General features: G+C 43.0%; 1 protein-coding gene across 1 annotated transcript in view; it reads right to left on the bottom strand.

Moving 5' to 3' along the window:
• ABCA13 (ATP binding cassette subfamily A member 13) overlaps nucleotides 1–27,186 on the bottom strand; it is a 415,069-nt gene that overhangs the window by 270,719 nt on the left and 117,164 nt on the right. Inside the window, exons 24-29 of the mRNA XM_070615568.1 lie at nucleotides 25,396–25,590; nucleotides 22,394–22,558; nucleotides 20,602–20,779; nucleotides 17,749–17,888; nucleotides 6,444–6,557; nucleotides 3,420–3,510 (exon numbers count right to left, since the gene is read on the bottom strand). Coding sequence (XP_070471669.1) covers nucleotides 3,420–3,510; nucleotides 6,444–6,557; nucleotides 17,749–17,888; nucleotides 20,602–20,779; nucleotides 22,394–22,558; nucleotides 25,396–25,590 — 883 coding nt within the window. The remainder of the gene's footprint in view (nucleotides 1–3,419; nucleotides 3,511–6,443; nucleotides 6,558–17,748; nucleotides 17,889–20,601; nucleotides 20,780–22,393; nucleotides 22,559–25,395; nucleotides 25,591–27,186) is intronic.

Here is a 27,186-nt window from a genome sequence, read left to right as displayed (position 1 = left end):
CCACTGATTTAAATTGAGTCATGACAAGCTCCACCCATATAAAAAACTTTCCATCAGTTCCATTAGAGCTTCATTCTTAGCATCATCAAACATGTTAGGAAACTCTCCAACATGAAAGAGAGAACTGAAAATAAACAAATAACAAAACATAGTAACAATGATCAAAAAATAAAGCTAAAGATAACACGATATTAATTTTTTATAAAGGTTTAAAAAAATCAAAGAAATAATGACAGGAAAACTTTCCATAAGTGAAGGACAATCACCTGCAGATTAAAAGCAACATTGATGAAGTTTCTGCTTAGAGTAATAGTGGGAGACAACTTGTTGAAGACAAACTTTCCCACCAAAACCAAATAGAAAATAGGGATGATTTTTTTTTTAAAATAAATCTATATGAAGACTTCAAAAATCTATTAAGGCAGCAAAGACTTGAAGGTCTAAGATGCACAGGAAGAGGGGAGCATAGGAAATCCCATAGCTGGGACTCCTAAGGCTGGGTTAACTGAGCCTCCAGCAGTCCTAGGGGGCTTGAGTTCAGGGACTCAAGGATGAGGGGTCCTAGAAAACCCCCAGGTGTTTAGTTGAGCCCCTTCCTCACCCCAACAGGGCTACTCCCAGGAGTGGAGAGAACATTTGCTAGTAAGACTGAAGCCCAGCTCCATCAATAGGCTCGATCCCTGATTGGATTAAGAGAATGTGCCCCCCGCCCCCAGCTTTCTGCAAGAAACAGGAAAATAACTTTATCTGGTGGGAGACAACACCATCGAGAAACTGAAACTTATTGCTACAGTTTTTTATGCCCAATGTCTGGTATTCAATGAAAAAATGGTTATTACTCCTGGACATAAGACAGAATAACCAAAAACAGAGAGAAAAATAGACAAAAGAGCCACAAAAAACTAAAATATTGTAGGTAACAACATACACTTCAAAATCTTTTGGACACAATTGCCCCAAAATTAGATGAAAATAGGGAGAACTGGAACGAATAAATGAAAGCTATAAAAAAATTAAAATTTTAGAATGGGAAATGCAATAACTGAAATGAAGAACTCTCAGCTGAAGAGAGAATCGGTGGATGAGAAAATCAGTAAGAAAAAAAAATTCCCTAACTGAAGCACAGAGAGAAAAAAAGATTGGAAAACAGAGAAAAGGATCTAAGAAGCATATGGACACTGAAAATTTTTATCATGTTTACTTGGAATTTCAGAGGAGAGCAGAGACACAATTGGTCAGAAGTAATATATCAAGAGATCACAGCAAAATGTAAGATATCACGCTGCTGATTCAAGAAGTACTACAAAACAAAGAAGGAAACATAAAAGGAACCACACCTAAGTAAGTCACAGTAAAACTGCTGGAGGAGCCGGGCGCATGGCCGAGTGTTTAAGTTCGTGTGCTCTGCTTTGGCGGCCTGGGGTTCACTGCTTTGGATCCTGGGCACAGACCCACACAACACTCATCAAGCCATGCTGTGGTGGCACCCCACATGGAAAAACTAGAATGACTTACAACTAGGATATACAACTATGTACTGGGATTTGGGGGAGGGGGAGAAAAAAAAAAAGAGGAACATTGGCAACAGATGTTAGCTCAGGGCCAATCTTCCTCACCAAAAAAAAAAAAAAAAAACTGCTGGAAAGGACAAAAGAAGAAAAATTTAAAATACAGACAGAGGAAAATATAAATATCTAACATGGTCTCAATAGAAAATAAAATACAGCCTCAAATACATGAAGCCTAAATTGACGGAACTTAAGGAGAAACAGACAAATCTACAATCACAACGGGAAATTTAAACAATTTTAATAACTGGTAGAACAAGCAAACACAGATCGGAAAGGATACACAAGACTGCGCACAGCAGTCATGGAACCATTGCACAAAGGAAGCAAAATTGACCATGAATGGGGCCATTAAGCAAGACTCAGGACATTTCAAATAAATGAAATCACACTGACAGAGTGTGTTCTCTGACCACTGCAACATAAAGCTAGAAATCAGTAATACACAGATAAATGGAAAATCCCAAATATTTAGAAATTAAGCTATAAATTTTCATACTCCAAAGATTAAAAATAAATAAATCACACTAGAAATACTTTTAATTGAATGATAATGAAAATAGAACATACAAAACTTGTGAGATGCAATTAAAGCAACGCTCAGAGGGAACTGGATAGTCATGAATATGTATATACCAGAAAAGAAGACGAGGTGGAAATCAAGATTGTTACAAAAATAAAAGCTGACAAACCAAAGAAAGTAAAAGGACAGAACTTATAAAGAGAAGAGCAAAAATCAATGAAATAGAAAACAGACAGAAATACAATCAACAAAGCCATACATTAGTTCTTTGAAAGACTAATAAATTGATAACTCTGAAAGACTGACGATGAAAAAAAAGAGAGAGAGAGAAAAGAGACGAACCAAAATTATGAAGAATGAAACGGGGACTATTTCCACATATCCTTCAGGTATAAAAGTGAATTTACTGAGGAAAATTACTGAGGGCATTTTCCTCTCATGCACCCTTTTTCAGGATGACATTTGTGAATATGAACCAGTAAAACACGGTAATATAACAAAAATGGGGAGAATATAGGACCCAGGAAGTGTGGTATCCCCCCTAGGAGAACAGAGAAGAGAATTCCTAGGAAAATCTGGGGATGAGAGACACAGAGGTCGAGCTGCCTAGACTGGAGCAGGAGGGAGAGGCTCAGCTGGGGATGTGCAGAGAAAAAAGGGCCCCACGGTAGAAAGGATATATTGGCACATTGAGTGCGGAAGAATGGGGAGCAAATGTCACACCTGAAAGCAAGAGAACATGACACTCTAGAAAAAGGAAAACATCAAGAAAAAAGAAACTTCATTATAATATACAACCTGGCTCTGCACTGAACAATATTCATCTAGTCATAACGTTTTATGATGTAACTAAAATGGTCACACAGCCACAGCGGGGCAGTGGAGGGGGAGTGACGCAGTCACTGTGTCCAGAAAATGGTTGTCCAATACCTAAACGAATTCAGAGGTTAACAAACTGTAGACGTGCAATGACTGTGTGCTGATTGATAGCCTTTTCTTATCTGAGCTCAACATTTTCAAACCAATGTAACTGCTTTCTATTGACTATGAACTCAATAACAGTAATTTCTTTTGTCAACTGACCTTATAATTCACAGTTCTCGTATTCAGATCAGAAGCCTTCCTTTTTGACTACGTTTCTTGCTATGCAAGCCCTGAATCAGCAAATCAGAAAACTTCAGGTATGAACAAACTTTGGAGTGCGTTTAGTTCAAGCCATTCATTTTATAGATGAGAAACCAGAAACCAGGAGAGGAAGAGTGACTTGTCAACGTCACCCAGAAACTTCATGGCCAAAGGGTGGGCCCTACACTCCCACACCGACTTACCGTATGCCTGGAGCTTCGCAGTCAGTCTATCTACATCAATGTGCAACTGGCTTTCTACAAAGTTTCTTAAAAATTTGTTTCTCAGGGATTCCTAAAGGAGAATAACACAACTTAACAAAAATTTCATCATTTCTTCTTATCGAACAATACTCGTTAGGTTTATTCAAAGTTTCATCATATAGGAAAAAGGCACATAAAGTGAATCATCTTAAGAGGTTCTAAAACACCACAATAAATAATAGAATAGCATTTGATTAGGACTTTATATTAAATAACGAAAGTAACAATTATGACAATTTAGGTCCTAATTGTAACTATGCACTAATGTTGAAAACAAAGAATGAAGTTAACTGTTAACTTTTTGGCAAAATTTTCTCACAAAACTATATGGTGATCCTTTACATAAGATCTTTAATATTATTGTTTCCACAGGCCAGTTATGAAGAGAACGGTCTTTGTTACAAAAACACTGAAGAAGGTTTCAGCATTTTCCAGAACTCTCTCTCAATCTTTTGATATTCTAATCATGATGGGAAGCACTTTTCATGCTATCATTTGTATCATTCTTCTTTCATTATCGATGGTTCCAACTCCGCCTCATTTGTCAATGGTTTTACTGTGGAGAGTTCTTCAAGATTATTTTCACCGACATAATGAAATTTTGCATCTTTATTTTGCAGCTGACATGTGTGTACTTGCCTTGTGCTGCCACATTCTCACAACATCCAGCAATCCCCAGGAGACTGAGAGTGACACATGCGGCGGTAGTGAAGCCAACGCCGGGATTAAGCGAGGGGGGATAGCTGAGTGGGGACTAATTCCGGAATTCGTCAGATCACTAGAGAAGATTCCTATGTTATCTTGACTTTGTTTCACCACATAACCTTATAACTTGGGGACTTCAGATAAAGAATTCTCACACGACGGCCACCTTCTGCATTTAGCTCTTTCATTCCTCACATTTGCTTTGTTATATGCTGATTTTATTGACTTTTGTCTACGGGTGACAGACCTCACTATGAAACCCTGGTGTGCAATTTTTGTTTTTGGAATCTTGTTTATCTTCTTTCATTGGGTATTAGCTATTTGCCAGACACTGGGAAGGGCGCTTTATTATGTATTGGTCATTTAATCTCGGCAATATCTCCATGAGGAGGTCACTGTTACTTTTAACTGACCGGAAAGGGAGTCAGGGTAGTGGGTGTCACCAGAGGCCCTGACCTAACCCTCTAGTGGTGGAGCTGGGCCTCAGACTCAGGTGTCGGCTACTGCAAATCCAGAGACGGTACACACTCTCCTTGAATATGACCTGATGTTAAGAAATAGAGCACAACTCGCCACACTTCATCTTCTAAGGTAAAACGTTCTTCAAATAGTTGACTATGTGGCTTTAATATGTTGTTTCCCTCCCCAAAGCCCCAGCGCATGATTGTGTATCCTAGTTGTGAGTCCTTCTAGTTCTTCTACGAGATCTGCTCCCACAGCATGTTGACTGACAGTCAGGTGGTGTGATCCCGTGACCAGGAAACGAACCTGGGCTGCCAAAGCCACGAGTGTCAAACTTTAACCACTGAGCCATGAGGGCCGGCTCACGTGGCCTTAATTTCTGTCATGACTACCTGGTAAATAGTACTCAGCTGACCTGGAGCCTCCTCCAAGAAACGCCTGATTCTGGAGGCCAAGTTAGGCATTGTGTTTCATTCTCACCGTACTTTGTAGTCTTAATTTGCTGCCTATCATGTTGCATGTAATTATTTGTCCTTGCAGCAGAGAGTTTATCAAACAAAGCCTAAAATATTCACAATCTGACCCATTACCAAAAAAAGTTTGCTTGATTCCTGGATTGACAAAATAATCCATGAGCAATAACATTAAAGATGAATATTACATTAAAGTTTGTCCTGGGGCTACACGTCCCTAGGGCTGCTCCTAGCCCAGGACCACCATGTCAGGCCCATTCCCAGGAGCCACAAGACTCTCCCACTGATAACTGACTTTAGCTCGATGACAATACATTCACTAAATGACAGGGCCATCTAGGCTGCTCCCACCCGAACTCTCTCCCTCTCTTCCCCTCAGGGTGAGACCTGCATGGCTGTCTGATGACCACACTCCCAGCCTTGCCAGGCTCCCTCTTTCTCTGCTCTAACAGCCATTTCCCATAATAAAATCCTTGCACATGTATCTCTTTCATAGCATTGACTTCTGGGAGGACCCAACACAGATGCATTTCCTGTGTGCCAAACACTATTCCAAGTGCTTTTACCAAATCTAAGTCACTTACAGCTCATAGTCACTACTATTTCTTCACAGGTAAGAAACCCAAAGCACAGAGAAGTTCAGTGACCAGTCCAAGTTCACACAGCAGTGGTGGGGCAGGGCTGGGAATCAAACCCAGACAATCTGGGTCTCAAGTCCACACTCTGAATAGCCTTGAACTACTCGTCTGGTGCATTAGAAATAAGCCAAACAAGAATACAAATGCAGGCATGGTTTCTCATGCTATCAGACTTTAGATAAGTTAGAGCTACACCAATGCCCCCAAAAGTTACTATGTGACCTTCCTTTATTAAAGTTTTGTGTTAACTACTGTGAGGCTCTGAAGGAGTTGGGCCATTTTAAAGCACAGCCTAAATATTTTGGAATATATTGCATTGTCTATACAGAATATCACGGAATGATAATTGATCATTTTAATAGGCCTACAGTTGAAAAGTATGCAAACCACCAAAAAAATTGGTATGGAATTCCACATCCGTTTAAATTATGGAATTTAAGGCACAGGTAAATGTTAATAAATCATTAATCATTCTCTCAATGGTAACATCTTGCGTGGGTAGAACACTTAATCATTTAAAAAAGTTTTCATACATATCCAATTTTATGTCAATATTACTACTCAACTGGGATAAAACCATACCAGAGGGAACTCTGTAGAATGTTCCGAAGGGTCACTCTGATTTCCCAGAAATGCCCTACAAGGTGCTCCCCCAGCCCAAGGTGGCAAAGGGGGCCACGAGTTACCTGCAGCTGGTTGAGCATCTGGCCATTTCCACTGCTCTGAAAAGTGCTGGACATTTTCACCAATGTTTCTGATAAAGTCTTTAGCTTGTCCACAACATAAAAAGTATAATTAGCCTGCAAAATAAAGCATATTTGGTTATGTCTCTAGTTCAGCTGGGTTGCATTACAAAGATTCTTCAGCGCCCTGGCAGCTACAACAGGGAGAAAAGCATTAAAGTGATTGGCGATCAGAGCAAAGATCTGCCATCACCACCTGCAGGCTGGCCGACACCTCCCCAGACAAGGTGACAGGTTCCAATGCCCTCATACCTAAGGGCCCCTCTTCCAGACTCTGTCCCCACCTGTTCACCATAGTGTCTGCAGTGTTTATTTCACAATCAGAAACAGCAGATGTCCCCAATACATATTGGCAAAATAAAACAATGTTTGTCCTCAAAAATACATTCTCGACTGATATCTGTGTATTTGCTTTGGGATACCCAACACTATTGAGGATAGAATAAAACTGATTGTATTTATTCATTTATTGCTGCTGGCAGAGCAAATTAGCATAAGATTTTTGAAAATAATTTTACAAAAATATTCATAGTTACTGACCCACAGAAAATGCCAATGCCTTTTTCTCTAAAGATAAAAAGACTCTATCCTAAGGAAATAATTTAAAGAAAGCTACATAGATGTCTATTACAACATTATTATATTTTTAACACTGAAAATAGTCTAAATGTCAAAGACATAGGATTAAAGAGGGCTTGGGAGTTCAACCACATCTCCCTGGGGTCATGAGGAGACCCTCATAATGGCACGGGTCATACCAGGTTGGGAGCAGAAAGGCAGCCACCACAGAAAAGAGAGGCCTGACCGTTCTGGCTCCCAGCCCCAGGACTGGACACGCGCTCCCCCTGGGTGCGAAGCTGGAGCACCTTGGCCTCGCGGCGCTTCCGTCCCTTCCTGGTCCGGCCTCTCTCCCACTCTGCTTGGCAGCCGGACGCGTGAAACAGTGTGGGAAAGCTGCAGCAGTCCTAAACTTCTCCCTTCTGCCTTCCTATGAACCTGAGGGATTTGGATTCACACAATATCTGTGTTATTTGCTGCCCCTGGGGAAGCATGATCCTCTACTTCTGAGGATGCACAAGCAGAGGAAAATACCAGTGGGTGTATGAAACGATTCTTCTAGTCAAAAGATGAGGCCAATGGGGGCTGGCCTGGTGGCACAGCAGTTAAGTTCGCACATTCCACTTCTGCGGCCCAGAGTTCGCTGGCCCAGATCCCAGGTGGGGACCTACGTACCGCTTGTCAGGCTATGCTGTGGTAGGCGTCCCACATGTAAAGTAGAGGAAGATGAGCAGGGATGTTAGTTCAGGGCCTGTCTTCCTCAGCAAAAAAGGGGAGGATTAGAGGCAGATGTTAGCTCAGGGCTCATCTTCCTCAAAAAAATAAAAATAAAAAAAAAAGATGAGGCCAATATATGAATCAGAATAAAGGTCTTCAATAGAATTGATTTAATGCAAGATAGGAAAAATGTAGAAAATCTCTGCTTTGTATTTTCAAGACACATCAAGAAGAGTAGAGAAGAGGGTGATGAAGAAGGAAGGATCCGACATGAGGAGATGCTACCTGAAGACTGAACCAAGGCTGCGGAACTCAAAACAAGAGTGGGACAGCCCAGGAAGTGTTCTGAACACGGCAAGAGAACAAATTTCCATGAAGAACAGACCTGTGACAACGTCCAGCACTCAGAGGAGAATCACGAGACGAAGAAGAAAAAGGAATAATTAGAGATAATCTAGGACATATGCCAGAGACCTAAGCCAAAGAGGATTCAGATCCCAGAGGAAGGAGGGGCCAGAGAATGGAGTCGGTCATCACAGAACAAAGAAAACTCGCTATCACTCCCTGCCTCTGCAAATTTAAAGAGCGTTTCTTATAATAAGGAAAATTATTAAAAAGAGACTACTGCTTAACACACCTTATAAAATTTGGAATTCTAATTAAAAGAATAAGTACTACATGCATCGAGGAGTACACAAGAAGCTTCTTAAGAAGGAACAAAAATTAAGGTAGTTTCAGATAGCTTCTCTACAAAATTAAAGGTGACAGGGGAGACTCCGCAGTGAGGGAATCATCTGCATTGGCTCTGGTGATGGTATGTGGACCCACCTGGGAATAAAGTTATCCAGCACTCTACGTGCGGTACAAGTCACAATGAGTAAACCCAAGAGTGGGCTATGATTCTGAGATTCCGAGCTTCAAGTCTTATTTTCACTTTATCTCATTGGAAGAAATAATTTGGGTTTTGGTTTCACCTACATACCATCTACTAAATGCTGATTTTAGAAAATGCCCAAAACCTTTCTTACTTGCAGGGGTTTTTTGTTTACAAAATAAAGAAAAAGAAATCAAAAGCTGACTGGATCATAGCACGAGACATTAGCTGTGGTTTCATCTTCCTGTTGCATCCATCATTTTCTTATTTACAGGACCTCTGCATTCAGACCTTTGGCTTACCGCTTCTAAGGGGAACGAGGCAGAGGAAGTTGAAGATTTGAAAAGGAAGCAAGTGAGGATATTCAGAGAAGGGAAAAGAAAGAGGATCTGTTTTTCTCACCTGGCCAGAATCAGGAAGGACAAGACCCAGGGAGGAACACTCCTTCCCCAAACCCATTTCACTCCAAGGAGGCCCCTCCTCCCCATCTCCAGGGGATGGAGGAGAGAGGAAGTTCGCTTTGTCATCCCAGAAACAAAGAGGACATGTGACCGACCTGCCCGAGAACAGAGGTCATGGCTGGACTGGGCATCTAGGTGGAGGGGACTTGGCTTGCATCCTCAGGATGACAAGGCTCACGTCAGATGCTTTGCATCCTCTCAAGCTGACACACAAATCCAGCACAACACGAGACAACGAGGTGGAAAGACTTCCCAGGATTCTATCATACATGCATCTTTTGCTCCCTGTGCCAAATTGTAAGTGTTCAAAGGAATTCGAGAGGACTTTCTGCTCGTTCCTCAGGAACCCATTCCAAATCCCGAGGAAACACTGCTCTCTTTTCCTTGTACAGCTCTCTGAAATTGTCTGTACATTTACAAGATCAGGTGCACACAGTTGTAATCTGATTTTCTTCACTCCTACTACCCACATTCTTCTGCGCCTTGCCTGAAATTCATTTGGCAGTAAATCTCGGAGATCTGTCTACATAGCTCTCTTTCTTTTTAGTAAGCTGTATGTTTTCCATTTTATGAATATGCCAAGATTTATTTTCCCATTCCCTACTGATGGACAGGTTGTTTCCCAACTCTTGTGCTTATAAACAATGATGTAATAAGCATCCTTGTTTTCATGTGTGAATGTCTGTTTTCTGATACTGGTAGGTATTTCCAACATGTCTTCATAGACATTATGCCAGTATACGCCCACCAGCAATGTATGAGAGTGTCTCCCTCCTAATACCCTCAGCCAGCTCAACGTGTTATCAATTTTTTGGACTTTATCATTCTGATATGGTATCTCATTTTGGGGATTTGCATATCTCTTATTATGAACAAGTTTGAGTATCTCTTCACATATGTAACAGCCATCTCAGGTTGTTGTTTCTATTTCCTACTTTGCAAAGTCGATGTTTATAGTCTTTGCTCATTTTCTAAAGGGTTGTTACAGTGATTAATTAACTAAAATTTTGGCACATACAGCCCCATTCCCAAATGGACAGGATTTATCTCGAGGCTGCTCAGAGAGTACCCATGGTGGGGAGGCTTGGTTGGATGACACAAACCCGTGTCCCCTCATGTCATCACCTCTCTGTGTAGACGTCTCTTTCTAGAGTCAAAGGAATGCCCACACCACCTTTACCTGCAGTCTGTCCTTCAGTGAGGACTGAATAACCTAGAGGAGCCCAAGAAAGTTTTGAGTCAAAGGACACGAGTTTGTGTCCCAGTTTGGCCAAAAATTGTCCAGGAGACCTTGAGCGAAATGTCTGGGCTCTCAGGGCCTCATTTGTAAAGTGGACAGAGCAATAACACTTGTCTCTTACAGTGGTTGAATGTGGTTGTCTGTCTGTTCGGTGCCCTCCATCTCATGGTTGTTAGCTTAATTAACCCCTGGCATTGGATTTGAAGGACAGAATGATGGAAGTGCACAGACATCCAACGTCTACGAAAAAGTGATGTCCATCTCTGGGGCCGGGAATCCCCTCGTTTCACAGAACAGGTATAGTCATAGACCTACTGATAGGACATTTTAGGGAACTGCCATTTTACAGGGGATTATATCAGGCAAGTCTAGCCATAAATGTAGTTACTTCTTCCCTGGGCAGCTTTGCTGTGTCTGGATAAAATGCTTCATGTCAGATATTTTCACCCACTGTTGGCCTTGCTTCAGGTGGAACCTCTGAAGGCTTGCTTTCAGACCACTAATGAGATGCCTGCAGTCAGAGAGATGATGGCTATGAATGCCATACTCTTTGCAGGGCTCCCTGCAGACGGTCTCTACCTGCCTCTGGTCTTCCAGTCCCCCCACACACATTGCTCTAGTCGTATAAACAGTCATACGTGCAGGGCCTGTGCACCTCCGGCCATGCCGGCTGTATTTAGAGACTCCAGTCCTGCGCAGCTCCCATGCCACTGACATTTTTCATCTTTGATAAGTGTCATAGAGCCGAGCATTCTCATTTCCATTCAAGTTACTTAATCAGCAAGCTTTATGTGCACTTAACAATAAAAATAGCAATAAGCCTTGAGTTCATCTTTGACCTGTGTCTTTACTCTCATCCTCCCAGAGGTGCCCCTTTGAAGGCAGTCAGAGTTCTGAGGATGGATGAAATGCCATGCATTGCTACACAAAGCCATAAAAAATGTGGTCAGTGTGCTTAATTAGGTACTCAGTATCCCAGATTGATGATCGTAAAAGAAGCTGCAGTGTACAGGATCCTGCCTATTTGAGAACCTAACACTGTAAATATAACTTGATGAAAGAACCCTGGCTGGAGAGTCCAATAAACTTGGATAGAACCACATACTTCCATTTACCAGCTAATAAATTTGGGAATGTAAACCTCTTAACCCTCACTATTTTTAATCTATAAAATGAGTCTAATAATGCCTACCCCACCTGGTTCTTGTAAGAAGTACACGAGAGAGAATTTGGGAAAGTGCCCGTGATGGTTCTTTGAACCTTGTAGAAGTAAGTGTTCAATAAACAGTGGTTCCATTTGCCTGTGAGACAATGAAATTGTTGACGCAAGTGCCAGAGCTATGAGCAAATGTAAAACTCTCCATCTGCCCTCCTCTCTTGACCCAGATTCAATCAGAACCCACTAAAAGCCAGTCTCTCCCCATCATAACCTGATAGTCCAGTTGGGAAGCTTGAGGCCACCTCCTCCCACATGAAGCTGCCCTCTGCATCCTCTCTATCACTGGGAATGTGTCTCCTTCACCCCATGGTAAATTCCTCTGAGGGCAGAAGCTGAGTTTACTCACATGTGAATACCTACTTGAAGAATACAATGAAATATAAGAGAAAAATAATGGAACAAACAGACCTGGGTTCAAAAGTCATCTCTGCCACCTGGTGAGAGATCTTGACAAGCCTACTAACTCCTAAGACTCACCTGCAAAATGGGTATGACAACCCCTAATTCCCTCCCTAGGTCTGAGGCACAGGAGAGGTCCCCAGCTTACAGAGCTCTTAGAGGCGTGAGGATTACAGTAGGTAATTCTCCCCCAAAGGTCTCCTTCTACCTCTTCTCAATCTAGGTTTGATACACTAAAACTTACATTTGAGAACTGACGAGCTTTCTAGGAACTCTTTATGTTTTAAGAGTCTCATTTCTCTAAAATGAAGAAAACAGCTTGTGACTGGCTGTGCTGGTTGTCAAATTACCATCTCCCCACTCCACATTCACCCTTCATTACCTGTTCCGCAATAATGGAGTTGGGCCCTTTGCTAGCTTGCACAATGTTAAGCTTTGCCCATAGAGAGCCCTGAAGGGACGTTGAAGGAGGAAGCATTTTCTCTTCTGGATTCTACTGTGATGCATCTGACAGGCTCTTACAGAGCCAGCCCCCGGCTTCCTGAGCAGCCAGCTTTGCTGTTGCTTGGCTCCTGCAGTGTACGTTGCCCGCAGCACATGACACCTTTCCACAGGCATGCCAGATTGTGTTTTCCCAGGGGATGCTGCTGGTGTGGCACCTCCCCACAGATGGCTTCCACAGGCAGGACTTTGTGCAGCTTCTGTGACCGTCACAAAGTGTAGAGCTTCTCTTGGCACCCCAGGGTGCAGCTTCCCAGCAAGTACCACCAGTAGGGCAGCTGAGTGAACTCTGCCATCCAGTTGACCATAGCTGTGCTCTTCCAAATGAGGTCTGGACCCCAACCCTGGGTGGGGAGGCCACTTGCAGTGTTGTTCCTTCTTTGGATGCACTACCAGCCCCAGGGGTGAGGCTGTTCTGTGTCTGCCATGCTGCATTCTTTAGAGTTCTCTTTACATCACTAACCAATCCTTGTTACTCTTATACCTTGTTACCCTAATTATTCTTTATATTAAGCTTTCCCTGTTGTTTTTTTCTGACTGGACCCTGACTGATACACTGGAAAATAATCATATGGACACTCCGCTCAGGAAACAGCAAAAATGCATATGCTATAAAAAGATCTAAGAAGAAACCACAATGGAATGTCTTAAGTATGTCAAGCTCACTTAAAATGCCAAAAACTACAGTTTTAAAACCAGCATGATATTTAACAAAACAAAACAAAAACTATTAAGATGTGGAGCTAGCAGAGATGAGAAGCCACAGCAACTAACCCTGGGGCTCTGGAGACGTTGAGGCAGGGATGCCAAGGCTCTCACGCCTCACCTGAAGTAGAGCTCTGTGCAATGAGCACAGAGCAGCCGCGATCGCCAGATGGGATGGTGGACAGAATCCTGCTCAGCTTTCCCTCTTTGGCTCATGACCCAGCACAAATCCCTATTTATGGAAAGCACCTGGACCAAAAGGAGACTGGAATGCTGCCATCCCAGACCAGCTGGCACCTATAGCTTCCTCATCACCAGCTGCAGGCTGTCATCTTTGGTCCCCAGAAATCTGCTCAGGCACCAATTGGCAGACCCCACATTGATAGGCAAGCCTCATGTGTGCTTCAGTAACTTCAGAGCAAACCGTTGTCAGAAGAAAAAAGGTGTTCTCGGTGCTCTGACAGAGGTGGTCTCTAGCAACCAAAGGAATATGGAAGAACATTTGGTTCAATGTTTAGGGAAAGTATTTTAATTAAGAAAGCAACTTCAGCCATATCTTCTCCTCCTCCAACCGGCCCTGAAAACAGAGATCTTCATACTTCAGTGCATCCAATGCATTCTTCATCACAAGCTTTTCACAAGCAACTTCTGTGCCTCAGCACACTGTGCTGGGTTCTACAAGTAACACACATAAGTGAGACGGGCCCCGACCCTGAGGGTTCACAGGGACTCAAGTATCATGCATGGGGGGCATCAGGTTTAGGGGGGAGTTCACATAGGACCCAAGGGGCAGTTGACTAACAAGCGGCCCTCCTGAGGGTTTCTGTATGCCTCTTTATTTTTCAATGTGAAGCCCTAAGTTCATGAAGCAATTAACCAATATCCTGGGCCAGATCATTCTTCCTTCTAGGGGCCAGCCTGTGCATTGTGGGGTGTGTAGCAGCATCTCTGGCCTCCACTCGCTAGATGCCAGTAGACCCCCACCCTCAGCGTGACATCAAAAATATCTCCAGATGTTGCCACAGGTCCCCTTGGAGGCAAAATAACCAAACCCCACGCTGGCTCAGAACCACTGGTTGTCACCACCTCCTGCTCCTTCCTAAGGTGACATTTGCCCTCCTCCCTCCCCCAAGGAACAATGGCAGAATGTCTTTCCAAAAATAACGTTTATAGAGAAGATCCAAAGCTACGTTCATTTACTATTTTCTAAATATTATTTCTGATATTTTTTCTAATCCTCCAAACTGCACTGCAAGATAGTTAATATTACCTCAGTTTACGAGGAACGTGAGCACAGAGTTCAAATAACTTTTCCAAGGGCGATCAACTTTAAGACAAGAGTCTCACCTCATTAAACTTGAACCTCTCATAGCGAGCGACAGCTAAACCCTCTGTGTGGTAGGTGGGAGAACATGTCTGATGAGTCACATATAACACCATTTCTGGCATGCTAAATATTCTGCAGAATGCACTCTCTTTTGTCTGTTTTTGCTTTTAGAATCTCTCTTAAAACTAAAATGATGCCTTCATATTGTTCTTCAATCTTTGCATCAACGTGGGGCCAAAACCAACCTCAATCTGACCCACAAAATAAAAAGAGAATACTCATGTATTGGAATCTCTTGAATAATAACATGGAAATACCACTGATTCCTTCATAAATATTGAGCCTGAAAGACTCAGAGTACAAGCTAAGTTTAGCCATCGCTTCTTGGGGGTCTTGGAAGTACTCCGTCCAGCGCCATCTGCACTTAGCTCTGTGGAGGGAGATGCAGGAGGACACAGCCCCATCCCCGCAGGGAGGGAGTACCAGATCCTAGATGGGGAAGGACTGGAGAAGGGCCTCAGGCAACTGTGATGCATCCCCAGGAGAAGCAGTCTCCCAGATGATGGAAATCATGATCTCTCTCAAGCTTTCATTTTACTGACAGAGGAAAAATGTTCTTTAAAGGGAGAGTGATAAGCCCAAAGATTCACAGGTGGTTAGGATGAGGAGGACCAAATCCAGCCCTCCCAACACGCATGCACGCTCTTACCACTGCATCATGCTTGTTAATGCTGCTTTCAGTGTCACAGCTTGAACATGAAATTACCCATTTTTATACATATTTCCCCTACAAAAGTGACAACTTCCTATGGTCCCACCTAATAGGAAGTAATGGAGAGAATAAGACTAAATAGTAAATAATTTCCAACATGGGCTACTCCATCCTTACAGATGCTATTGCTTCACACGACACAGGTGGCAAAGCTTGTAGGTTCCCCCAGCCATGTGGGACATTAGACCAGTGGTCTAGTGACTGGACAACTTTTGTAAAGGTAACAGCCTTGGCTTACCGCTAGAATAATTCATCCCAGCTACAATGCCATAAAATTAGCTTCTTAAGTACAAAACCAGGGCCCCTACATGTGAAGTCATGAGCCAGATCAAATAAGTGAAAAAGATACCAGATCATAGTACTGCCTATAAAATCTCAAAGGGGATAAGCAAGGACCAGTGAAAACTTTGGTGATTCTTCTAAAACCTTCATCATTCTCAGGGCGCACGAGGGGCGTTCCCTGCCCACCCCTCTGTCCTGCTTGACCTTCCTCCCTCCTCTTCTGGATGGAGGCCTACACGCCCCCTCCCTCCAAATGCCTTTCCAATCCTGTTCAGGAGGATGAGCTGCTCTCCAATCTGTGCCCTGCCACATTGAACGAATCTCATCATATTATATCTAAATTATTTCTTCCGTGTTTGTCTTCTCTTTCCCCTCTGCAGGGTGAGCTCTTCAGAAGCAGAGGCTGTCATAATGATTGTTGTAACACAGAATATAGTACAGTATATAATACTATAGTAATACATATTATCAATAACATTAATGTATTTGCTAGTGCCATCAAGTCGATTCTGATTCCTAGCGACCCTGTGTACAGCACAGCAGAACCCTGCCCGGTCTTTCTGCACCATCTTCTCACCTTCCTGCACTGTATCAGACAATTCTCCACTGCTACTCACAGGGTTTTCATGGCCAATTTTTTGGAAGTGGGTGGCTGGGTCCTTCTTCCTAGTCTGTCTTAGTCTGGAAGCTCCACTGAAATCTGTCCACCATGGGTGATCTTACTGTTATTTGAAATCCCAGTGGCAGAGCTTTTGGTGTCACAGCAATGTGCAGCCATCACAATATGACAACCAACAGATGGGTCGTGTGGTTCCCTGACCAGAAAACGAATCGCGGCAACATGATGAGAGCACCAGATCTTAACCACTACATCACCAGGGCTGGCTACTAATGTGTAATAATAGAGAATATAATCGTAAAAAAGAAGCTCATGATCTATTTTTTAAATTTGAATTTAAGATAGAGCGTGCTTACAGGCATTTTCTATGAAATTTCTAAAATATCCACAGCTCTTGAAAGGTGACTGCACTAAGGAAATCAGAATCACATGGGCTTTGCCTCCAGGCCTGGCCTGAGTGCTGCTGGAAGCACAGCCCTGGACGGGCAGTCGGAGGCCAGAGCTCCTGCCCAACAGAACAGCTAACTCCTGGAGGACATCTAGAGTAATATCATTTCATTGTGAGAGTCCAGGCTTTTGGTAAATACCGCTCCAAAAGGACATTTTCAAGATAAAAACAGAAGTTATTGAACACATTCACAATAAGCTGAGGCAAATGCAGCCCTGAGCTAAGGGCCAGGTGGGACAGGGCCCTCGGGGGCTGCTAATGTGCAGCCCTGCAGGGCAACCACAGCTGGGAAAGACGGACTCTTAAAGGCCAGTTTGATCAAAAGTAACTCAACTGCTCCTATGACCACACACCACCGCTAACTTTTTACTTTTTAAGTTAATGCTATTTGAAGCTTGAAGCTTATCCCTAATAGAATGTGGTATCTCCTCTTTTGGGTTTGATGGTAGGATCAGATCATTCTGTGTCCTCTGCAAAGTTTCCTAAAGGTGCCCGCAGCCTGATAAGCCATGGTCAGACAGGAAAACAAGGCCCCAGGGAAAAACACATGGTCATTTCAAAAGAAAGTGTAAATATGAATAATACTAAACCCTGTAGCAAATAAGGTCAAGAACGTAAGCAACATAAGGGAAAACCAGCAAACCACAGGCTGTCTAAATTCCTCCTGGGCACACTGTTTGGATTCTTCATCTGAGTTTACCCGCCACAGGGCGAAGCCCAGAAAGCCTGCAGTCAGCTGGGAAAGTGTCACTTACCAGACCCCACCTGCAAATCCTTCCGTCTGTCACTTCCTGAGTCACCAGGTGCACCAAGCTAAACAGCTCAGCATTTGCTCTCCAGGCTCTCCTGGAACTGCCTGAAGTGGCCCTCCTTCCTGTCTAATTGTCCTCCCTGCATTAGCCACTCCAAATAACACCTTCTGCCTCCAAAGTGTCCCCGAAGAGAGGGATCCACAAATCCAAATTGCACAATGACAGGAAAAACACCCAGGCCCAAATAAATTGTAATCAGTGTAAGAACATTTTATGTAATCCAATGCATATTGTAATAATGCTAAATGTTTTAAAAGCTTTCATCCCAACCTATTGCTGTATGGTCTAAAAGATCCTCATTCATTCGGACTTACCTTTTGAATGACCTGATTAATCTCCGGAGTGTTTGGTGTGTACAGTATTTTTCCGTGTAATATAGGTTTTAGGAAGGACCACACCAAAACGCCATTTGGAGACTGTAGAATTTCCTGATAAAGCTTCAAGCAAAATGGTGCTGTCACAATTAAAAAAAAAAATGGGTTACTCATGGTACAGATATCCAGGTCAATAGGGAAACTGGTTTACCTATCTATGATGCCTCGCTTTGCAATGAGTGATTTATATATATATTTCCATGACACAATTCTGAATCTGGGCAGTAAATTCAAGAATAATTTTTCTTGTCACTGTCATTAGTGGCTCTTATCTCATAAGAAACTTCAAGATACCATGTTCACTTTGATAATTTGAAAGAAAGGAATGTATGACATTTGCATTTTCAAACTAAGTTATCAATAGCAGTACTAAATGATGACAAAGACACCTGAACGTGAAAATAGTAATAAAAAAGGAATACATCTGGTTTTTAGTCTAGAAAATCTTCATTTCAACAATCACAGTATTGAGAGAAGAATTAGGTTTTTCTTATGAAATTAGCTTTGTAAATCGCTACTGAATTTTCTTTGCTGTATCTACACAGAACTATTGAACTGATTGCTTTTGATACATTTTTGCTTTGCTTTCACCCAAACACTCAATTCTTCATTGTGGCTTTCATCATTGTTGTGCAGCAAGTTGGTTTGTATTGAAGATTTACTTCACTAAACCAATAGGTACCTAATGAAAGCAAAACCTTCGTCAAAATAATGATTAGTAATTAAATATTATAAGGTTTTAAGCTAGTGATGAATATTTCAGTATAACTAGTTCTTTCATCCCTGAAGAGAACATTTAAAATGGAAATATTATCTTAGCTTTGATACTATGATTCATAACACCCAAGGTATAAAGAGTGCTGTTGTGATTATTTCCACTATTATTCTCATCTTCCCAAATTCTCCATTTGAAAAGAAAAGCAAATACTGTTTATTCAACAAGTACAATAAAATTGATAGAAATAATCCTATAAAATAGAAATTAAGATCATGACTAGACAATGAATTTTTAAAGCATTAATTGTAGAGATTGCTCTGTCTGATATTCTAACAACTTACACTTTAAATTATAAGCTTAATATAGATAGTAGCAATTTTGATTTCAGAAAAGACATAATCATACATATGTGCAGAACAAGAAATTTGAAACCATGAATCCTAACATCTGCCACTTGTGAACTGTATGAACTTGGGCAAGTCACTTAGCTGGATGGATGGATGAATGGATGGATGGATGGATGGATGATTAGATGACTGAATTTAATGAACAAACTAGTAATCCTCAAGAAACTCAAATGCAGAAAAAGAAGAAGAAATGAGGATTAGGGAAGGAGACAACAAAAATTATTAAACATCAATAGCCTTAATGTGTGTCTATACTGCTAAATTATTTTATATTTTATTTGACAGCTATCCAAATTATCCATCAGTTTATGAACATACTGACACACTGTCTCTAAGGTAACTCTGAGGACATTGCCACAGGCTCCTCATCCTACACCTCCAGCTCTACATATTCCCACTGTCTCCTTTTCCTCAATCCCACCAACACCTCTGTGCGTTCCAGGCATAAAGTATATATATATAAAGATAGATCTTGGGTATGGTAGGCAGAATTCTAAGATGGCTCCCTACCGTTCACGCCTTGTCATGCAGACAGAACCTGTGAATATGATGGCTGCCATGCCCATGGTTATATTACACAGCCATGGTGAAAAAATTTTGAAGATGTAAATAAGGCCCCTAATAAGTTGACCTGGAGTTAACCAAAGGGGAGATTATCCTGGCTAAGTGATCAGGTAAACCCGTTAAAAGAGATTGGAAGACTTAGAGTCAGAGAGATGCCTCTGCTGGCCTTGAAAACACAGTCTCCATGGCTCTACAGGTACAACGAAACGAATTCTACCAACAACACCTCAGGTGAGACCCCAGCCCTGGCCAACACCTTGACTGGAGCCTTGTGAGAGATCCTGAGCAGAGGACACAGCTAACCAATGCCCAGGACCTGGGGAAACTGTATGATGATAAATGTGTGTTGTCCTAAACCACTAAGTGTGTGGCTATTCGTCGTGAGGCATAAAAAACCAATACGCTAGGATATATTTATATCATTGTGCCAAGCAGCTAATATTCACCATCCCCATTACTCCTCACAACAACCTTATGAAGTCAGTACTATTGTTTCCCTGTTACACATGAGACTAATGTGATTCAGAGAGATAAAATCCCATGGCCAAAGACGCACAACTTTTTGGTGGGGCTGAACTGTCTAAACCCAAAACCCTTACAGCGTATTTAGTCTGCCTTTCTAATTTAAATGTATCCACTTAAAGTGGGGTTAGGAAATCACTTTTCAACCTGCCGTCATTTGCTACTGAGCTTTATGGAAGGCAAATTTGTAGGAGGCCACATACAGTTCTCCTTGTTATACGAGATGGCCATTTTGCAAGGACCATAATTGTGATCCCGGTCTCCGTGCCAGACCCCTCACCATTATGGTAAGCCGGGAATCCCAAAGGGGCTGGGGCTTCGAGTGTGTTAGATGATTCAGACCCAGTTCCTTGCAGTCACAGATAAGAGAATTAGCCTGTGCTCAAGGGCAGCAGGAGCCTCTGAAGCCTACTGCCACACCAGTGTTTGGTGGTCTTACTAACAATGGAGGACAAAGGTTAGAGGGTAAAGGTAGAAAAATCTTTGTCAGTACCCAACTTCCACAAAGACAGAATATTTTGTATAAAGTAGGGCCAATGATCAATATTCAAATTAAACAAATATGGATTACTATTTTCTTACTTGAATCTTCAGGAATGTTGAATTTTTCTTTGTCATCCCCCAAGAGTTCATTAACTCTGGGCAAGTTAATAAATGCGTTAGAGCTGCTAAGGAAAGATGCCTGCTCCTTGCAAACCATCTTCATCACAGACTGGAAAGAACCCAAGGCTGAATGTCTGCTCTGGCCATTTTGTGAAGCCTGAGAATATGAGAAAAATAAATTGCAATTGAACAGTGACTTGGAATAATTCCCTCACAGACTTCTGAAAGGACAGTCCCTTCTCCAAGTGAATATTCAAGATGTTCAGAAAGTCAAAGCATGGAATCTCTTCCTTAGTCTTTTCTGTCCTTGAAATACTATGCAAATCTCTGCAATGAGTTTTCAGGCCTAAATACTTGTTAGAAGAGACAAATGTCACACGCATACACACCTCACACACACACCCACACACATACCAGAAAATCTTTATTTGTCCAGTGATAAATTATTAATCCATACAATATCCCTAACTCAGACTCATTAATAGTCTTAATATTGATACTTGACAGTAACCCAAATTATCCTTCAGCTGATGAGCATACAACATCTTGCCTCTGAGGACTCTGTGGTCTGCCCCTTGTCCCACACCTCCATCTCAGCACATTTCCACACACTCCTTTTCCCAGTCAGCCCCATGCCAGGTAGAGAGAGTTCAAGCAAAAATTAATGTCATGCCACTAACCTCATTCAAGTCTGTGTTTGTATTCACAGCAAATGATCTGTAATCTGTAAGCCAGTTATTTATATGTAAATAAATGTTTTAAGGTTTTTGAAAGCAATTTGCTCTCTGAATTAAGTTAAATAGGTCCTTGCAATCTCATCTGTGCTAATAATGGATTTAGTGATTTCTGACTTCACAGACAAGGCATGAACTATCCCAACCTTTCCATGGGTAGATGGGAACCAGCAAAGTCTCTTCCATCTGGTTTCAGGAAAATTCCAGGCCTTGATCTTTGTCATGTTGTTGCCTCCAGAGCCATTATAGGTATTCCCCTTACTATATTTTGTGGTCTCATGCAAATTTTAGATGTTAGAAGAGAATAGCCATTCTGATGGGTGTGAGGTGATAGCTCATTGTAGTTTTGATTTGCATTTCCCTAATAATTAGTGAAGTTAAACATCTTTTCATGTGCCTGTTGGCCATCTGTATTTCTTCTTTGGAAAATGCCTGTTCAGATCCTTTGCACCCCTATGTTCACTGCAGCATTATTCACAATAGCCAAGACTTGGAAACAACCTAAGTATCCATCAATGGACGAATGGATAGAGAAGATGTAGCATATATATATATATATATATATATATATATATATATATATACACAATGGAATACTACTCAGCCATAAAAAAGACAAAATCTTGCCATTTGTGACAACATGGATGGACCTTGGTGAAAGGTCAGAGAGAAAAAGCCAAATACTGTATGATTTCACTCATATGTAGGAAATAAAACCACAAAAACAACAAAAATGTAGATACAAAGAATAGATTGGTGATTACCAGAGGGAGGAGGGAGGGCAAAAGGAGTGAAAGGGCATATGTGTAGGGTGATGGATGGTAACTAGTCTTTGGTGGTGAACACAGTGGTGAAATTTGTACACAGAAATCAAAATATAATGATACACACCTGTAATTTATATAACATTATAAACCGGTGTCACCTCAATAAAAAAAATAAATTTAAAAAAAGAGAGAAATAGAAGCAAAAGGAGCAAATACAAAGACACAGCAAATCCAAGTATTTCCCCGGGGGGACCTAGGCCAAGCACGCACCTGTCGAAAGTCAGGCATGTCTAGCAAGGCAGCAATTTTGAACGAGTGAAGAAATTCTGAGAGGTTCGAAAGGACGTGATCGGCTCTGGGAAGCAGGTGGCTGAGCCTGGAGACAACGTCCAGAAGGGAGCTGAGCACACCATGGGCTTCTGAAGGGATCAGAGTCTCAAAGGAAAAAACACAACATGAAATTACCAACATCATACTTTATACCCTCACAAGCATCCTTTAAGCAGTGAAAACCCGGTTGCCTGATTTAATTCTCTCTTTCACTAGGGAGACATCTTTGTTGTGTTGTATAAAAGTCCTCTTTATTCGAGTCCATACGACTCCGTGTTTTGGAGCACATTCCATTGCACCGGTCTGGTTAAAATGCAAGCCAGGAGCAAATGTGATCTGTTGTGAAAGTTCGTCATTTTCAAAATGTTTCTTTCTATCTTTGAGGGGAGGGAAAGAGAAATTTAAAAAGGAGGCCAAAATAAAACAATTCTTATAAGCAAAACAATTTCTATTTGCCTACTTCGTCCTTGTGTTTGTGACACGCCCACGTCATTTCCGTCTTCCTAACGCCTTTGGGCGGCCTGTGTTAGCGCCCTGTCTGTGGGTGAGACTGACTGGGAGAGATTCAAGGGCTTCCTGAAGTCTCGCAGTGAGAAAGGATCAGGGCCAGCAATGGAACCCAGGTGCTTTGGAAATATCGGTGCCCTTTGAAACCCGTTTGTGCTGGCACCACTAGGCATAGCCTGTATTTGCCTTATTATTTGCATATTCTCCGTTCTAGAATGCAAATCCCACAGAGGCGGGGATTTTTGCCTGTTGTGGTCATTTATGTAGCTGCAGGGGCCAGAACAGAATCTAGCAGTGTTTCTTGTTTGGTAAGTACGCACTGGATGCCTGGATAAATGGGCAAACGCCGCCTCTTTCCACGAGGAGGGAGGAATCGCAGCAAATCTCCTCCCTCCGCATTCATTTGCACACTGAATTTTCACTTTTTCAGTCTCAGGCCAAGTCCCCAACTGTCACTACTTCTTACTCTTGCTCGTTAGAGTTCTGCGCCTGCCACACGGCTGCTGGCTCTGAGGCTGACATGTGGACCAGGTCACAGCTCCCCATCTTTCCCGTCTGCTGATGATGACGTGGTTCTCTCATCAGTTAAGACGACAGAGACGACTCAGGCAGGAGAAACAGGGTGCGGGCTTTTGTTACTTTTTCTACTCGCCTTTCTAACTGCAGCTGGACTTTAGAAGTGGCACCCAGCGAGCCCAGTTTATGGTGAGAATGACTGGAATTGAGTCACAGCACTTACAGATCAGATGAACACACCATATTAATAGAGTGAATTGTGTTTTGCAAAAGGCTTCACAAATTCATTGTCAGTGCAACAGAAAGTCCGTGGACTTGGGAGTGAGCTAAGCTGCGCTGGAGTCCTGGTGTTGATGTCTATCGCTGTGGGCATGTTGGAGGGCTCTACCATCTCTGAGTATCACGCATCAGCTTCCCTAGAGCCGTGCATATAGACTCCTAATAAACAGGAGCTATTGTTATTAATGGCGGTGTCACTTTCATTGCATCTAGGAGACTGACTCCAACCCAATATCTATCCTCATGGCCCTTGTCAAAGTAATTATTTGGACCCTTAGGAACACTAGTTTCAAATCGGTGGCGTTTGTGTACATAATAGAATGGTCATGAAAATACTGATTTGCCGACGATGCTGCATCTGTTTCCCAAAGAACATATCATAAAGTTGGAAGAGGGGGCTGTGGTGAGCAAGCACACACAAAACTGGTCTGCGTGTTAGCTGGAGGCACTGATTCCACTGGGACAGAGGTAGCCTTGCAAATTATTGGGACACTTCAGAAATGTTTCTCCTCCTGCCTATGGGTTTAAAATGTACTCGTTCTGGAAACTAATATTTGTTCTCAGAATGTGTATATGTGTGTGTGTGTGTGTGTGTGTGTGTGTGTGTGTGGTCCAGCATTTACCCAGTGGGTTCTTGGAGTAACGGAAGGGAGGGAGAGCATAAAGGAAACTGGGCTGGAATGGCCACTCCACCCTTTTCCTGAACCGCAAACTGCTCTCCCAGATTTGGAGCACCTGAAGCCACCTTGCCATATTTCAACTTCCAAGGCCTCTCTGATTAGCTCAGGTGTTGTCTAGTCTCTCTCTGGGGAGCCACTTCGAACAAAACCAGTCCCTAACGATAGAGGTGAAGTTTCTGGAAATGTAAGTAAAGACTCAAACAGTGGAGGCCAGAAGATGGAGGAACTTCTGGAAGAGGCAGAGCCAAGAGCAGACCAAGCTGAGAACCAGTGGGCAGCCACATACACCTTCTGTGAAGGGTCCAACTCACCACCCACTGTCCCCTCTTTTCCACACACGGTATAATCTTTCGGTTTCTTCAACTCTCCCTGCCTTCACCCCACTGTGTGTGGGAGTGTGGGCGGCAGGTAACAACCTGGCTCCCCAGGGGTTGGGGCCTGCCTGTTCACTTCCATCTGCATACCTTCTCCTGGGCAGGCCCTGGCAGAGGTGGGCATATCACCCTCACAGGACAGAAGCTGTATGTCCCAGACATAACAGGGGGCAGAGAAGATCATGGTCAAGGAGGGGCGGGAGTAGTTCCTGACTCAGAGGGGCACAAGAGTGGCCTGGCAGACCCCAGCTTCCCCAGAAGTACTCCAGGAAGGTGGTCCTCAAAGGGAGGGGTACCCGGCACCGGGGGTAGGTGCTGTTTTTCATCGTTGGGACTTCCAAGTTGATTGCCACCAATGCTGTGCCAAATGCCCTGATGGGCCTGACTCCAAGGACCCCCCGAAAGCTCTCCTGAACACTCCTTGATTCTAAGTCCCACTCTGGAGCCAGCACACAGGAGATGCAGAGACTGGCCGTGGCTGTGGGGTCTGTACCTATCAGCCCCCCACTGCAGTTACTTGTCTACACAGCCCCTCTGCAGATGTCACACCACCCGAGTCAGGCCCCGCAGCTGCCACGCCCCGTACTTTGTAAATGAAATTCCTCAGGTTCAGGTTCCGACTCATCAACACCATCAGAGAGTACACTTTGGCTCTGGGCAGGCCACACAGTTCTTTCGTTGCAAACCAAGATTTTTCATCCTCAGGAAATGCCAGCAGGAGGCGAAGAATGTCCTGATCGCATCTTCCAGACAAAGCTACTGTGAGGCCACTCCAGAGAACCTGTTTCAAAGCACGAGGGTCAGACATGAATACACCTTTGACTTGCAAGCCCCAGACTCAGCTTCCTCAATGACAAGCCCCCTGAAAGCCCATTTTCCCAAAAGACTGAGGATTTACCTGTAGATAGATGAGTCCAACCTCTGTTCTATTTCAAACAGGCGGAATGGAAATGTTTCTAAAATGTGCACAAAATTCTCTGCCTATTTAAGCAATCTGCCCTTGCTGATGTCACGGAAGCAGCAGTACAAGACCCACCGTCCTGCATTCCTCCCAGCCACCCGTCGAAACGCCCGCCCACCCCTCAGCTCCCAGACGCTGCTCTCATGGGAGGCATAGGTGGCCTTTTCTTCCGACATTCAGTCAGCCTTTGCTTTCAGTTGATCAGCTTTCACTTTTCACTATTATCGGTGTGAAACTATTTCTTTCTCCTCCATTTCCAAATTAAAAACTGGATTTCTGGGGCCGGCCCCGTGGCCAAGTGGTTAAGTTTATGTGCTCTGCTTGGGTAGCCCAGGGGGTTTCACCAGTTCAGATCCTGGACGCAGACGTGGCACCACTCATCAGGCCACGCTTAGGCAGCATCCCACATGCTACAACTAGAAGGACCCACAACTAAAAAGATACAACTATGTACTGGGGGCTTTGGGAAGAAAAAGGAAAAATTAAAAAATTAAAAAATCTTTAAAAAAATGCATTGTAGGGGCTGGCCCCGTGGCCGAGTGGTTAAGTTCGCGCACCCCGCAGCAGGCGGCCCAGTGTTTCGTTAGTTCGAATCCTGGGTGCGGACATGGCACTGCTCATCAGACCACGCTGAGGCAGTGTCCCACATGCCACAACTAGAAGAACCCACAACGAAGAATACACAACTATGTACCGGGGGGCTTTGGGGAGAAAAAGGAAAAAATAAAATCTTTAAAAAAAGAAAATGCATTGTAAAAACAGGATTTCCAAACTTATAATTTTTGAAAAGAAAAAGCAAACAAATTCAGAAGAAAGGACTGAGGACAACTTGTGTTCATGTCTAGTTTGTTAGTGTTGAATCTCACGGTGTAAGGATCCAAGCTGCGCCTCTGTTGGGTATGACTTTCAATTAATGCCCTTCAAGATACGATAAATTATAAAGCAAAATTAAAAAAACAGACTTCCTCAGAGCCTGGGTGCAGACCTGCGCATCACTTCTCAAGCCGTGCTGTGGCAGGCGTCCACTTATATAAAATAGAGGAGGATGGCCACGGATATTGGCTCCGGGCCAATCTTCCTCAGCAGAAGGAGAAGGATTGGTGGCAGATGTTGGCTCAGGGCTAATCTTCCTCAAACAAACAAACAAGCAAACAGACTCCTGTTCATGTTTACACTCTGATGGGTATGATTGCTGTGAAACGTTCAGGCCAAGCAAGACCCTTTGTGAACAGGAGTTTTGCTCGTTTACTAGGAACTTATAATGCCAGAAAATGCCCCCCAAAATCATTAAGAAGTGGAATAATGTATTGATCAGTGCTCTCCGGAGAACCTGAACCAATCGCAAGTGTATATACAGAGAGAGAGATTTATTTTAAAGGAATTAGTCCACGCAAATCTAGGGGCTTGGCAAGTCCG

Source organism: Equus przewalskii, chromosome 4 (genome assembly GCF_037783145.1).
Source record: "Equus przewalskii isolate Varuska chromosome 4, EquPr2, whole genome shotgun sequence".
Classification (NCBI taxonomy): domain Eukaryota; kingdom Metazoa; phylum Chordata; class Mammalia; order Perissodactyla; family Equidae; genus Equus; species Equus przewalskii.
The sequence above is the reverse complement of the archived record's forward strand: the minus strand, read 5'-3'. Positions and strand labels throughout refer to the sequence as shown.